Raw genomic sequence first — 15,796 nt, 5'->3', positions numbered from 1 at the left:
ACATAATGAACGGACACAAAATTTTATAGAGTGGTGATTGCACTGAGAGAAATGAGTTGCATTAATGAACGGACACAACATTATATAGTGGTCATTGCACTGAGAGAAATGAGTTGCATTCTACAGCCTTGATAACATTTTATAGAGTGGTGATTGCACTGAGAGAAATGAGTTGCATTCTACAGCCTTGAGAGAAATGAGTTGCATTCTACAGCCTTGATACAGGCTCGATAGAAGTGGGGACAATTCATCAACTCTTCACATACTTCACTTACATTAAATGTATGTGTCATGGTGCATTGGATCAAAACAATGCATTGAATATGGACAGTAACCTTAAGTTTCGTGACATTGAAGTGCATATCGGACATGGACATGGGTTTAGATGGGTCATTGCTAGTATATATGCATATGGACAGTAACCTCAAGTTTCGTGACATTGAGGTGCATATCGGACATGGACATGGGTTTAGATGGGTCATTGCTAGTAATATACGCTTCATCAATTTCATTGTCACTTCATCATCATGGACCTCCACTCATCTTCAATCATATATAATATTTATATATTCTTTTGAATTGGAAACAAAGGTGTCAATAAAAAGTTTTCCATTTTTAATGGGCCATTGTAGCAAAATCTAATACCTTAGTGCAAAATCTTACTAAGTGACCTAAACAATGCACAACAATATTATATTCTTTTACATTGGAAAGAAAAGTGTCAATAAAAAATTTGCCCTTTAATGGGCCATTATAACAAAATCTAACACCTTAGTGCAAAATCTCACTAAGTGACCTAAACAATGCACAACAATAGGAAAGTTACCACTGTCACCTCAGTGACTACTCCCATTAGTCACTCCCATTGTTTTAGTGATGGACACAATCCAATACAAGAGAGGCTTTCTTAGTAAATCTTAGGGATCACATAACCCAATCAAGTTAAGCTAAGTGTCTCTCAAAGGTTCTACAATGATTTACAACCGAGGAGTATAAAGTTAGCAGTTAGGGTTTCGGTGGATTTATGAGTAAATTCCAGATTTGAGTTCAAAGGGTCCTATGGCTCTTTTAAAAAATAGGTCAACCAATAGAGGCTCAAAATAAGTCCCCAAACACACAATCAAGAAATAATGCTTGGTTGTACTAAACTAACATGAAAAATCATAAATTGCAGCAATATAATAATTTATAACAACATCAAATTTAGCCCCAGAAACTGTGATAATAAAGTGAAAACAGAGGGCTAACAATAAAAGTATAAAAGAGAATAAAATACTTCTTAATTTGGTTTAAAAGGCATATAGAAACACTTAAACCCTAGAAGTCATCCCTCATTTAGGGCTAGAAAATGCATATCAAATGACACTTGTTTTTCCAATATATTCCAAACAAACCCTAATCCTAGGGTAATAACATTTAAGACAATGAATACTAAAAATATATGATTTTTCTATAATTAAACTCTAATTTACCTTAGGACAAAAAAATGAGTTTTGTGTTGCTAAATGACATACTAAAAATATATGATTTTGCTATAACTAAACCCTAATTTACCCTAGGACAAAAAAATGAGTTTTGTAGAGCTAAATGATTGACCGGAGAAATAAGGCTAATGTCTTTCTCAATTTGGGGCTAATGGAATCTAGAAATAACAAATAAAAGAAAAGAGATGAATGTGGGTTCAAAGACACTAAGCGAAGCTAACATGTATCCCTTAATCCTCTAACCCTAGTGTTCTTTTAGTGTTCTTTTATTTGCTTAGACAAATAATGGAAGAAGCTAAACCTAGGTCACCTCAAAAGAACTTGATGAACTTAGACAAATAATGGAAGAAGCTAAACCTAGGTCACCTCAAAAGAACTTGATGAAAACCTTGTTCAGGAAGAATTAAGAGATAAAAATAACATGACCATGGTGCATATTTAATATCCCTTATCTATCGGCTACTTTTATTTGCTTAGACAAATAATGGAAGAAGCTAAACCTAGGTCACCTCAAAAGAACATTGAAAACCTTGTTCAAGTTGAATTAAGAGATAAAAATAACATGACCATGGTGCATTTTAATATCCCTTATCTATCAGCTACTTTTATTTGCTTAAACAAATAATGGAAGAAGCTAAACCTAGATCACATCAAAAGAAATTGATGAAAACCTTGTTTGGGAAGAATTAAGAGATAAAAATAGCATGATCATGGTACATATTTAATATTCGTTATCTATCGGCTATAAACAAGATCAAACAAAGATAATTCGCTTAAACAAATAATGGACGAAGCTAAACCTAGATCACATCAAAAGAAAATCACATCAAAAGAAATTGATGAAAACCTTGTTTGGGAAGAATTAAGAGATAAAAATAGCATGATCATGGTACATATTTAATATTCGTTATCTATCGGCTATAAACAAGATCAAACAAAGATAATTCATATTTAATAGCATGTATCATCAAAGTTCACTAATATTCATCCATGAAAGAAAACCATCCACACCATAAAGTCTCCAATAGAAAAGTTGCTCAACTAGTGCTCCATAGTGAGTTAGAGATAAAAGACAACTTAAGAGAAGTGATAACTCTCCAATTCAGAATGATCTCAAGCGAGTAGAGCACTCCCTATTTATAATAGAGTAACCTAGTGCTTTTCAATAATCCATGTTACAAGGTGGACAGGTTGCAAACCAATCACCAAAAATTCCTCTAAGATAGAGATATAACGATAAAACGGTCTACTCCCTATTTATAATAGAGTAACCAAGTGCTTTTCAATAATCCATGTTACAAGGTGGACAGGTTGCAAACCAATCACCAAAAATTCCTCTAAGATAGAGATATAATGATAAAACATGAGATCGTCCATCATAAATGCTCCATTAGTACCACATGTGTGTAATGGGATCACTAAGCTGACATCATCTCCAAAATAGGCTAAAAGTGCTCCAAGAAGCATGTCTCCTCCCAAAAGGTGCAATTGATCACCAAAAAGACATGTATCCTCATCAAAAGTCATGACACATCATCAAAAGGTACCTCTCCTTCATCTCCAAAATAGGCTAAAAGTGCTCCAAGAAGCATGACTCCTCCCAAAAGGTGGAGTTGATCACCAAAAGGACATGTATCCTCATCAAAAGTCATGACACATCATCAAAAGGTATCACTCCTTCATCTCCAAAATAGGGTAAAAGTGCTCCAAGAAGCATGTCTCCTCCCAAAAGGTGTAGTTGATCACTGGAAGGACATGTGTCTTCATCAAAACTCATGACACGTCATCAAAATGTACCTTTCCTCGTCATCAAATGCTCTATCAAGTGTGATGTCTGGTCCTATGCACAATTTCCTAGCTCATCACGATGACATCATTAAGGGAAAATTCTCCAAGACCTCTTGAAAAAGGTGGCCTATTATCATCATGTCCATTCTCAAGAAGGTTGCATGACATCAAATGGGTGCCAGATTAGCAAGGGGCTCCATGCCCTCTCCAAGTGGCACATCAAGCTCATCCATGCAATATCCTAGCTCCAAGGTACAACATTCATGATCAAATGTGTGAGGGAGAGTGTACCATATTGCCAACTCACCCAATGTCCATCAACAAGGTTCCAACATCCAACAACAAGGGGGTGTACTCCAAAGGACCATGTATAATTATGCCGCATCAAGAAGAACAACTCAAGGAATCAATTTGAGACCAATCCATCATGTATACAAGATTCAATGAAACGTGAGAAGTGAAACATATTTAATGCATAAACCACACAAGTAGATCACATCATGTACCTTCTTAAACTTCACATTAGTTTATGAACTTATACAAGTTGTTACAATTAGGTATGGGAAGATTATCAACTACTCCTATTAGGTGTTTCCAAAGCCCCACGGGAGGAATAGTTCCTAGGACCTTTCAATCAATAGGTGAATGCAATAAGTGATATAGTTATGGGGTGAAGTTCATAAATGGTGTCATAGTCTTATACATGGGTTATATAGGACCTTCATCCATGAGCGCCTTTTTGAAGGGAACACTTGCATTACTTGAGTTACCCTTCCTCAACAATGCATTTTCCACCCCTTACTTAGCCTTTGCTTTGATTGACTTGTTTAACAAACTTTCATTGATTTCATTTAAATCCCTTTTTTAGAAGAAAAATTCATTACTTACACAGGTAGGATGTTCCTTAAGTCCCTTTTATTTTGATGAATCATGATAAGCATGGGACTAGGGTGATGGCCTCACATGAGGGGGTGGTACTCAAGTTAACTTGGCTTTTGATTATAATTTGTCTTGTGCCACCTTTTTGCATTTTAACATTTGGCACATTCTCTTTACTTATTTTCAACCCTTTTCCATTTTAGTATTTGTCACATGCTCTTTATTTATCTCTTTTCATAGCTGCAAAAACAACCTTTGGGTATTTCAAGACCCCTCTCCTCATAGGATGAGACAAACAAGGAAATGGTACAAGTGAATGACATCAACCAACTCAAAAGGTAGGATAACAGAAAAAGGGTATGCATGGAAGGTGTTAAGTATGGAAGGAGATGGCCACACTATCTCAATCTAGGCCTCTTATTCATATCCTCGCTAGAGGGTAAAGTGAAAGGTCTGAGGTGGTCACACTTGAATAGAATGAGAAGATAACTGCAAATGTGAAAAAAGGAAAGTGCTATAACTTCCAAGCATCATGATCTATTTTCCAACTTCAACCCATAATCCTTACTTAAATGTCTAATAAATTAAATGAAAATACTTCCTACAAAACCACGACTATTGTACCTCGTGTCTCTTGAACCACCATCATCAAAGAGTATGTTGATCAGGCAACATGATTTGAGCATATAAGAAGAAAAAGGCATCAAAGGGGTTGCTATATGTGGAGAATCTTGATCATCATCTCTAAAATGTGGATCATGGAGGGATGATCATTACTGAATGGCTCAAAATATACATTATTGGAGAAAAAATTTCTCCTGGGCTACATATATGGATGGGTAATAGGCCCCTAATTTATAATTTTGATCGAAGTGGAAGTGGAGAAATTCTATAGGGAATCCAATTCAAATGAACCCCACTAGATCAAGGCATGGCAACCTCATAACCACTATTGGGTAGGTGAACTTGTTACACACCACCAATGGGCGACCCCTATAGGAGAATTTCTCTCCTAGATTTGTCTTCAGCTGGCAACCAGCAACCCCTTGTAGCCACCTAATAGCTCGATGTGCTACCATTCTCCGGCACCTGATAGCTCGATGTGCTACCATTCTCCGCTACCTGAGCTAGCCATTGTGAGCCCTCGCTCATCTCTCATGATCGCGTGTTTGAAGGTGGGCCATCCAATCCCAAAGGTATGATTTCTCATTATGTAATTAGGTGTTTATGATTTCTTTTCTTGGGCACACTTGGGCATGGATTAGTGGGGGGATTCAGAGGAAAGAACGGGCCTTGACTGTACTCTTGTTCCCTTACCTCAACTGGGGGGGTTAATCCTGTATCCTAATCCTATGGGATCTCCTCTACTGGTTGCTAGCTTTATGAGTGGGACTACATGGGAAACCTTGATTTTGGTTGCGTGGTCCCACCACTGACACCATATATTTCACTCCCCTCCACTCATTACAAACCCTTTTCACATTTTCCCCACTAGGTCCACAAGGTGTTAGCCTCTCACTCCCCTTGTCCACACCTTGGGTTAGCCCTGCAATGATGCCCCAGTAGTTGATGCAGCTAAAAAAAAAGTTAAAACCATAATATGGCCACATACAATAGGAAATATACCACCAAATGCAAGAGATGGCTGGGAAAATAAAATTTAGCACGTGGGAAAAAACCAAACATGAGTTGTACTCCTTATCATTATGGCCATCACCTTGGTTCCTAGGGCCCCTATGAGTGTCCCTTTGCATCATTAAGGAACCCATGATTGTCCCTATCCTTGGTGGTCGATGAACTGCCCCACCTTAAGGGGGGTAATCACTGCTATATCTTACACTTCATGCTCTCATCCCCTTGAGCCTCGAGCAGTAAATGAGAAAAAATTAATAAAAGGCAAAAGGAAAATGAAGAAGGGAGGAAAAACAAAGGCCAAGGTAACTCATGTACCTCCTTCCCTACATTCATACACCCAAGGTGTGGGCCTCCTTCATCGTAGCTACCCTTGTACCATGGCATGTGGCTTGGACCCTTTCCTTTGCCCCCACTCCATCCCACCAATATTTCACATGACACCTGCAATGTGATGGATGTACCATGGACCTGTCATTCCCTTAGAGGTTGAAACCACCTAATAGGGTCCTTCATTAACCACTCCTACCCAGGAAGGTAACACTAGTACATGTTCAAGGCCCAAAATTGGAAGGGCATGCCATTATGAAGTGTACACTTTTTCCCTTGATTAGCAAGCTTAAGTACTCAATTTCACTAATGAATCATTGTATTGGAAGGTGAGGACTCGAGGAGACACATTGGATCTTATACTAGATTGTATGTGGGTTTCCATTTTGGACTTGGCCTTCCTATACGGGATCCAAGCCCTACAGAGGATCACAATGGCACTTGTAAGGTGAGCATTGAGAGCCATGGGCCTCCAGCCATGCAGAGAATTGATTGTCACACCATGGGCTTCTTCAGCACCACCACTTGCTTGTTGGTGTCCTAGTTATACAATGATGATGATGCACTTGAACCACATTACCCAGCCAGATACACATTGCACCTAACACTTGGCAGTTGATCTAGAGCCTAGAGGAGGTTTTGTATTTCCTAGGGAGATATGGGAGAGCATGTGTCATCTTCTAGCCCTCATTGATGGAGCATTGACTTGATTACAAGCCACTTGGAGACCCATGAGATCCATTTGGAGCCTACATAGCCCAAATAGGGGTTTGGAGATGTTTTGCAGCATTTGGTGGGCATCCCCCTCACCATTTTTAGGCCCTCACTTTCATCCCTAGCACATGAGGCCTCAATGCTTCCCTTCTTGACCTCCACATCATCCTAGCATGGACCTAAGAAGGCTTATTCAATTTACTTTGTGAGCTATCATGGTTGGCTTGTAACCATGGGTGGGTTACTAGACATTTTAGGCATTGGAGGGGCTTTATCTTTTCATTTTTGAACTCATAGATCATGTATAAATAGATGAGGCCTAGCCTCATTCTATCATCACACTTTCTATTTTCGATCTCTCATTAGAGAATTTCGAACCTGGAATTTGTGGTTGAATTTGGACGAGTTGGATGAATTTTGATGTTTGGTTATTTTCACTATCATTCTTGGAGCTTCTTCTTGGCATTTTTGTGGATGGATATATACTTAATTTTCTTGTAAGTTCCTTTTTAATGCTATATTTCTGATTTAATGAATGTCTAAAGCATGGAATATTTTCTAATGGTTATTAATGTGCCATTGTGCCCCAGCTAATGAAAAATTGTTTGAAGCATTGAAAATATGGGAATTTTTCGTGTTACTAGTAAGATAATGAATGAATGAATTTTCCTAGAGGATTAATTGCATTTACATCCTTGAAAGTCCATAACAAGTGTCATCGAAGCATAAAAGTCTAAAGTTGTCATGTAAGGATCGCGAAGTTGTTTCTCTAAGCCTCCTTTAAGAGAAAGTTTCCATTTCTTGATTTATCCTTCACTCCAATTCTCCCAATAGGTAGGCACTGGGTCTTAAGTCCTTGATGATCACATTTCATTGAAAAACCTTTCTTATTTCACCTTTCTTTTGCCTCTTTTCCTCGTCCCCTTAAGGATAAGGAGGCCTCTCTAGGGCTTGGTGTGAATTCCATCAAAGGAGTGTGTTTTCAATTCTTATTGGATAGATCTCTTCCTTAGTGTCTCCTCTAGTGTTCCTCACATTTTGATGCAATTCCTATGGTGGGATCTTTGTAAATTTGATGCCCTAGTCATCACACCAAGTGGGAGCCCTAGAAGTTAATCCTTCAACTTGGGGATTTCTTCAAGGCTTGTGCTTTAGTACTTGTTGAAGTATATTATTCATAGCATTTTCTCTTTCTTACCTTGACCTTGGATGAACTCATATATCATCAAATATCTCAACCCTAGGTCGCGTGTAGTCTTCCTTTCAAGGGGTTTTTCTCAGAAATTCTTACTAGCTTCTCCCAAAGCTCGCACTTTCATTGAATCTTTCCATTGAATGAGCAACCTTGCCTCACTCCAAACCTATCTTAGACATATCTATCACAAGTGAGGAATACTGGGACTCCTCTCATCGGTGAAAATTCGACAAGAGAAAGGGGCTTAGAATGTGGTGACAGTGGGCCTCTGTCTCAGGGTGTTATTGTACCCTATAGGTCTTTCCTCTTTACAAGGCCTACTAGTTTGTGCAGCAATAGAACCCATAGGAGAAAGAACCCTACATACAATCTATCTTGATTATTTCAAGACCAACTCTAGCATAAGAAGAAATTGGGCACTCTATCAAGTCACATAGCCCAACCCTAACAATATGAACCTTTGGGGATCAAACCACAATTGATCATACGATAAACGAAAGAATGAATCCACATAGCCTATGAAACAGATACACTTAATCAAGTGATAGAATTGCAACAATGATAAGATAAAATCAAGATGACAGAACAAAAGAGAAGATGAGGACCAAACTACTCATTTTATCTGAAGGACCGAGAATGGATTATTAGTACAAGAAGGAATGAAATTGCAGGATCCAACCCTTTCTTCCTTCTATTAAAACTAGTTAAGTAAGTATTTATTCTTTTATGTAGTGCACCTTCCTTGATCAGGAATAGCCATGCATGCGAACTTTAACCGAATGTCAAATTGAACTAGAACTGAAGTAGTCTCTCATGCAAGGCACAATTACCTTTGGATGTGAGTGAACAAGGCTACATGCAAAGTGAAATTAACTACAACTACATAGACAAGGTCTAGCTCAAAATAATTGCATGTATTCACCTTAATTAGTGCACTCACCTTGTGGATGACAGTTAATTCTTTTTCCATAAATGATCTCCACTTAAACTACTCTGTGAATGGATAAGGCGAAATCTTTTCCAAAGATATCTTAGCTACAAAATATTATTTACATTATTGATTATGTTTTTTTCCCACAAGAAGACACATGCCAACATCTTCATGCTCATCAAATTATAATTACATAAATGTTTTTTTTCACACATCTGACAAAATGGCAACATCTCTTCGACCTATCATCACCCTGTATGCATCACGTTACTGCCTAAACATAGGCATGCTGAAAATAAAAGCTACCCCTACTGAAACATTTGGAACCTCAAAAATTCGAGTTGAGCCTCCTAAAAGTAGGAATTTCAGAATGCCAAAATAATATCTGTGGAAGAACTTACTATAAATACCATGTTTAAAAATAGAGATGTTTAAAATAGCACTACCATGCAGGTAGACAAAAATAGTTTGATTCAACTCGTGTGCCTCTAGAGAAATAAATGTCATCTGATTTGCCATGTGTTCCCTGGAACACCTCCTACTAAAAATAACCACTCTACTGAAATTTTCACTTACAAGAAATAAAATTACTAAAAATAATAAGTCATCAAATCATTAGCCCCAAGGGATAGCTTAATTGTGTTGGAATTTCTAAGTCTGAAATGTTAGAAATCCTACTGCATTATCTGATTTATTTCTCTGACTTGTTTATTCCTTTAACAAGTTATTTATACATATAAATATCGAAAATAAACACAAATGCAGCCCTAACTCATATACAGATCAGCAACTGAAATATTAGCCAAACACACAAGGGGCACCGCTATTTTTGGACAATCATCCCTGGAGAAACCCAACTTGGGAAAATTGGTGCAACAATTCTGAGGGTTTTATTATTAAGCAGCTTTCTTGAGTACAACTAGGGTGTCGAACTGGCTCAACCAACATAAATTTTTACACCGCAATAATACCCCTTCTCGGAGATAGATATTCAACAAGTTTGTCCCAGGAAAATCCTTTCAGCGCTTCTCCAAGGCTCTGCGTCAGCCTTGCTAGCCTCAGCGTAGCTCTAGAACCCTCTGTGTCAGCCTTCTGCCTCTCTGTGTCAAATCTCTGGCCTTTTGCATCACCCACACAGTCTCTAGCTGCCTCTGCGTGGCTCCTATTGCCTCTACGTAGCCTTCTTAGTCACTGCACTAACCCTCTGGCACTATCTAAGCCTCTCTACTATGTACTCACTGCCCCTTGCTGCAACTCAGATCACTTGTTCGAATTTTCTCAACAAACCCTGCTCCAGAAAATCGAACTGACTGATCAATCTTGGTGTATCTCCAACTGACCCTCAAGCCTCCTCTTATACTTTTCCTGTTGAGTCTTCAATAACCGAGATTAAGTCTCTAATCAACGGCTAAGATTAGATTTGGCTTGATCCATGTCATTTAGAACATTCTCACCCAGTTTTATATTAATACCCATTAATATTTTAATTTTCCAAAGTTTAGACTTAGGAACTCCATTAAAAATATTAATTATTTTAATATCTCTCTAACCAGGTGTAATTTCCCCAAACTATTTCTGGGTCTTGGAGATCTCATGTGCTTTAGCCTCTCCACCAATTTTCATTGCTAGATCACATTCGATGCTACCACAAATCAACACTCTCTCTTAGTGAGGAATGTGCTCTAGTAATGCTCCACCACTGAACATCACACTGATACTCCCGCACCGGTACCTATGCTGATGCTTGGCCTGCTGCCCAACATCCACTGCACTGCTGCTCATGGCTCTGCCACTGCCACTACCACATCTGTACTACAACTCCCTCTCAACATGCTACATCATTTTTTCCATAGCACTACCTCGACTAACTGCTACACCGCAACTCAGTTACCGAGAAATAGGTAACTGATCTACCCAACTACTGACATCCTTGTCAGTCCGGAAACCTTCTGATGCTAAAGCTATCTCTGTTTCTATCACGTGCTCCCTCTGCGTTGCTGTAAGCACCTTTGTGCCTCTCGCACTGCTGCAACCACCTTTGTGCATCTCGCACTGTTGCAAACACCTTTGTGCCTCTCGCATTGCTGCAACCCCCACTGCGGTGTTACACACACTAGCACTCTAGCATTGCCTTGTCTCTCCATCGCATCTTGCTTCTACCCACATCCATCATCAGCTACTGTCATTCGAGGCTCCTGTAGTCAGATATGATCCAAGAGTTTGGGTACCTCAAGGATACTGCCCCTACATCTTTTGTAGTCCTCCTAACTACAGCTCGATGTCTCCCCACTTCTTCTTTAGAGGTGCATGAGCACTCATGGCACAGTCATCATCCATCTTGACTTCTTTCTCCGCCTTAGTTGGAGCTGCCTTGGAGTCAGAAGCCTCTCCCTTATTCTTCTTCCCAGGACACTGGGTTGCATAATGACCCAGATCCGCAAAATGGAAGCACTTCACCTTGGAAATGTCCTTCTTCTTCCTCTTCCTATGCTATCCCGCAGATGCCAGAGCCGCATCCTCCTCCTCTTTCTTGATTCGACCTCCTTCGCTGCTATTTCCCACCTTGGTCAACCGTCTAATCTCTTATTGGCAAAGAGTTTCCCACATCTCTTCCCATCCTGGAAGAATAGCTCTACCCAACATGCCTTGGACAAATGTCTCCCACTCCTTGGAGACTGCATTCAGGGTGGTCCTCACCATGAACTCCTGATCTGGTGTGGCCCCTATGGAAGTAAGTTGGTCCCGAATCTCCTGTAACCTGAGGAGGTATAGATTTACCTTCTCCCCCTTCTGCATCTGATACGATGTCAGCTGATTCTCTAATAGCATCTTCCACTGAATGGAAGTGCCCTGATACAATGTCGTCAAAGTATCCCACATCTCCTTTGCCATGTTCTTCTTGGCAATATGTGGAATGACATGATCCTTGACCCCATTAAGGATTATGCACTTTGTTGTCGCCATTGCATCCTCATACTTCTCATTATTAGCTGGGTCTACTGGGATAGCCACGGTTCTCAAGGCGAAGCCCTTGATGCGATGTCTATCCAGAACAAACAGGATCCTGGCCTTCCAGATGACAAAGTTGGAGGCCGCATCCAACCTGTCCTAATTCCTCAGTCCGTTCGTTGCCATCTCTACTCCTCTTCTGGACTTCTCTAAGTCTTGACTTCCCTTCTAGAAGTTCTCTCCTAGACTCCCTCCCAACTGTCGATCCGCTCCTCTCTGATCCTCTTTGCAACTGCAACTCAGATCTGAATTTCTTGGCTAGAAATCCATCAAGGCAGTGACTCCCTCTACCTTGGTTCTGACCCGTTAGGTACTGTTCTTCTTTGACAACAACAACACCCCACTAGCTTCCTAATCCACAATCTGCCCACAACTCCCTATGCCCTAGCAACTGAAGAAACTAAGTCTCCAGCTCTACGCAATCTCGGGAAAGGCTGAATCACTCTTCTGGCCATTTGTGTCAAGCCTACCTAACTGAGTAGGATGACGTGGCTCTTCGTGAGCCTCTTCTGCCTCTGCACTAGCCCTCTTTCTAGCTCGAAATGATGACGCAGGCCCTCTGCGTCACTCCTCTGTTGCTTTCTGCTTAGGAGCAACTCTGTCTCTCAGGACAACTGCTACTACTGCAAATACTTCTGATTATGTCGATGCCTTCAGTCCTCCTGTGATCTGCAACGCTCTGATACTAAGTTGGAATTTCTAAGTCTAAACGTTAGAAATCCTACTGCATTATCTAGTTTATTTCTCCTACTTGTTTATTCCTTTAACAAGTTATTTATACATATAAATATTGAAAAATAAACCCAAATGCAACCCTAACTCATATACAGATCAGCAACTGAAATAATAGACAAACACACAAGGGACACCGTTATTTTTGGAGAATCGTCCCAGGAAAAACCCAACTTGGGAAAACCGGTGTAGCAGTTCTGAGGGTTTTATTATTAAGCATCTTTCTTGAGTACAATAAGGGTGCCGAACTGGCTCACCCAACATAGATTTTTACACGTTAATAATACCTCTTCTTGGAGACAGATATTCAGCAAGTCTATCCCACGAAAATCCTTTTGGCGCTTCTCCAAGGCTCTCTGTCAGCCCTGCTAGCCTCAACGTAGCTCTAGAACCCTCCGTGTCATCCTTTTGCCTCTCTACGTCAACTCTCTGCCATCTGGCCTTCTGTGTCACCCACGCAAGCCCCACATCCTCTGCGCAGTCTCTAACTGCCTCTGCGTGGCTCTTGCTGCCTCTGTGTAGCCTCCTCAGTCACTGCACTGACCCTTTGGCACTATCTCTGCCATCTGCTATGTACTCACTACCCCTCGCTGCAACTCAGATCACTTGTTTGAATTTTCTTAGCAAAACCTGCTCCAGAAAATCGAACTGACTGATCAATCTTGGTGTATCTCCAACTAACCCTCAAGCCTCCTCTTATACTTTTCTTGTTGAGTCTTCAACGGTTGAGATTAAGTCTCTAATCAACAGCGAAAATTAGATTTGGTTTGATCCATGTCATTTAGAACATTCTCACCCAGTTTTATATTAATACCCATTAATATTTTAATTTTTCAAAGTTTAGACTTAGGAACTCCATTAAAAGTATTAATTATTTTAATATCTCTCTAACTGGGTGGAATTTCCCAAGCCATTTTTGGGTCTTGGAAATCTCATGCGTTTTAGCCTCCACCAATTTTCATGGCTAGAGCACATCCGATGCTACCACAAATCAACAAATTGGTCAAGTTCCCATTACTAAGTACCTTGCCAATTGGGAGGTCATGAGGTCAAATCTCCTCGATGCCCTTGTGGTTAAGCCTGACCAGATAAGCCCGCTGGTAGATCCCTTCAGGTGGATCTGGCCAGATTATTACCCGTGGATGTAGTAGCCAATCAATGACTGTGAATCACAATTGAAAAAAAAAAGTCCTCAATTCATTGACATAAATGCTCTAGAAAAACTTACTAACAATAACAATGTCTAAAAATAGGAAATGCACCAAAACTTCCCAAAGATAATCAAAATAATGATGCATGTAAAGATGCATTGCATGCATTTCAATAAATGCTCTAGAAAAACTTACTAACAATAACAATGTCTAAAAATAGGGAATGCACCAAAACTTCCCAAAGATAATCAAAAGAATGATGCATGTAAAGATACATTGCATGCATGCACATGCTCCCAAAATAGTTGGTAACTAGAAAGGATGCTTGTAACTAAAGAATGATGCATGCAATCAAAAGAAGGATGCTTGTAATCAAAAGAATGATGCCTGTAAAGCCACATTTCATGCATGCGCATACTTCCAAAATAGCTGGTGACGAGAAAGATTGCTTGTAACTAAATGTACTCCTGCTAGGACAATTTAGCATCGAACACCTGAATAAGGAAAAAGTGTGTTGCTAGAAGCTGCCATACCAATGTTCCTCCTAAGGTTTGCCCCAAATAAACAAGCCTAATCAACAAATTTCGAAGTTAATATGAGAATTGTATGTGTGAGATTCTAGGTGTTACACTGCTCCAAAACTTTACCTTTTTACAATCATTAAAATATTTATACTTATGTTTGGCTCTTCGATTTTTCAATGTCTTTTCACTATGCATCAACAAAATAATTATGATTTCCTTTCCCCATGTCGTGGCTCTATTTTAAATCCAGAAGAATGTTTTTTTACATCTTTTATAATATCATATTAATGAAGCAAACAAAAGAACCTCTAAAAAAGAAAGTATCTTCAAAAGCAGGGAAGATGTCATGAACAATTAGATGTTTTGTCAGAGCATTAAAACACGCAATAGAAAATGCCAAACAACACCTCCCAATTAGGGAGCTCCTAGAATTAGTTACGCATTCCTCCATAGAATATATGGATACAATCCATCTACCGAGTATTCTGATCTAATATAAGTACTATGAAAAAACGAACGGCACTAGATTGATACTGTTATGCAATTTATTTTGTAAATATTAGGTGTATTGTTACTAGTGCAGGAGACAAACAGAACTTTGATTTTCCAGTGATCACCCCTGCCAGATAGTCATACACCTCACATATTCATGTGAGAAGGAAAATATGGGACACAGATAAGGAACATGATGATACCTCTTTCAAAGGGAACTTGGATTCTCCAATACATTCTGCATTGTCTATAGTTTCCTCATCCATCATACGAATTGTTAAGTACTGTGAATCCTGATCATCTACCTGGCAAGCAATACCAACAATTTACAATATTTCAATATTTAAGAAAAGAGAATAATATAAATGAACTTCACATTAAATTTTGTACAAAATACAATGCTTGAACGATAGAATAGACCTCAATGATGAACCCTTCGTTCCAGACAGGATGTAGAGTGTTCTTCTTTGTTGAGCTCCGCTTTATGCGTTCTGTTTTAAGTCGTACAAACAACAATGCAAAAGGATCTGATTTGCCAAGGATATCAGTATTCATCAAATCTGTTGCCTCGATCAAGGACACATCCAAGACCCCGGTTGGCCTCAATTCTAGATAACTGTACCATTTAAAACAGTACCATTAATTTGTCTTGTTATTTGAACTAAATCTGTTAATGCCATAGGAATATAATGCATAAAATATCACCAAATAAAGACGATGCATAATTTTTTCCTCTATGGGCAACATGGCAGTGGTGCATTAAATGTCAAGAGGAGGCTAGCGAAAGAAAGAGAGTGGCTCCCAAATGTCATGTGACTGCAAACCCAGCCAATTTAGAGAACCTGAAGCAAGTCTTTTTCTTTCTGCAAAACATGAAGTCACCCAATTTTTCTTCGAACCAAAGCTAATATTCACTAAGGTATATATGTATCAAT

General features: G+C 39.3%; 1 protein-coding gene across 1 annotated transcript in view; it reads right to left on the bottom strand.

Moving 5' to 3' along the window:
- Positions 1-15,796, bottom strand: part of LOC149143462 (synaptotagmin-5-like) — a 276,493-nt gene that overhangs the window by 962 nt on the left and 259,735 nt on the right. Inside the window, exons 9-10 of the mRNA XM_089448796.1 lie at positions 15,282-15,477; positions 15,065-15,166 (exon numbers count right to left, since the gene is read on the bottom strand). Of these exons, the coding sequence (XP_089304922.1) occupies positions 15,065-15,166; positions 15,282-15,477 (298 nt within the window). The remainder of the gene's footprint in view (positions 1-15,064; positions 15,167-15,281; positions 15,478-15,796) is intronic.

The sequence above is a fragment of the Pinus tabuliformis genome, chromosome X (assembly GCF_031772625.1).
Source record: "Pinus tabuliformis cultivar Carrire ecotype Pingquan chromosome X, CPIR1, whole genome shotgun sequence".
Taxonomy (NCBI): domain Eukaryota; kingdom Viridiplantae; phylum Streptophyta; class Pinopsida; order Pinales; family Pinaceae; genus Pinus; species Pinus tabuliformis.
The sequence above is the reverse complement of the archived record's forward strand: the minus strand, read 5'-3'. Positions and strand labels throughout refer to the sequence as shown.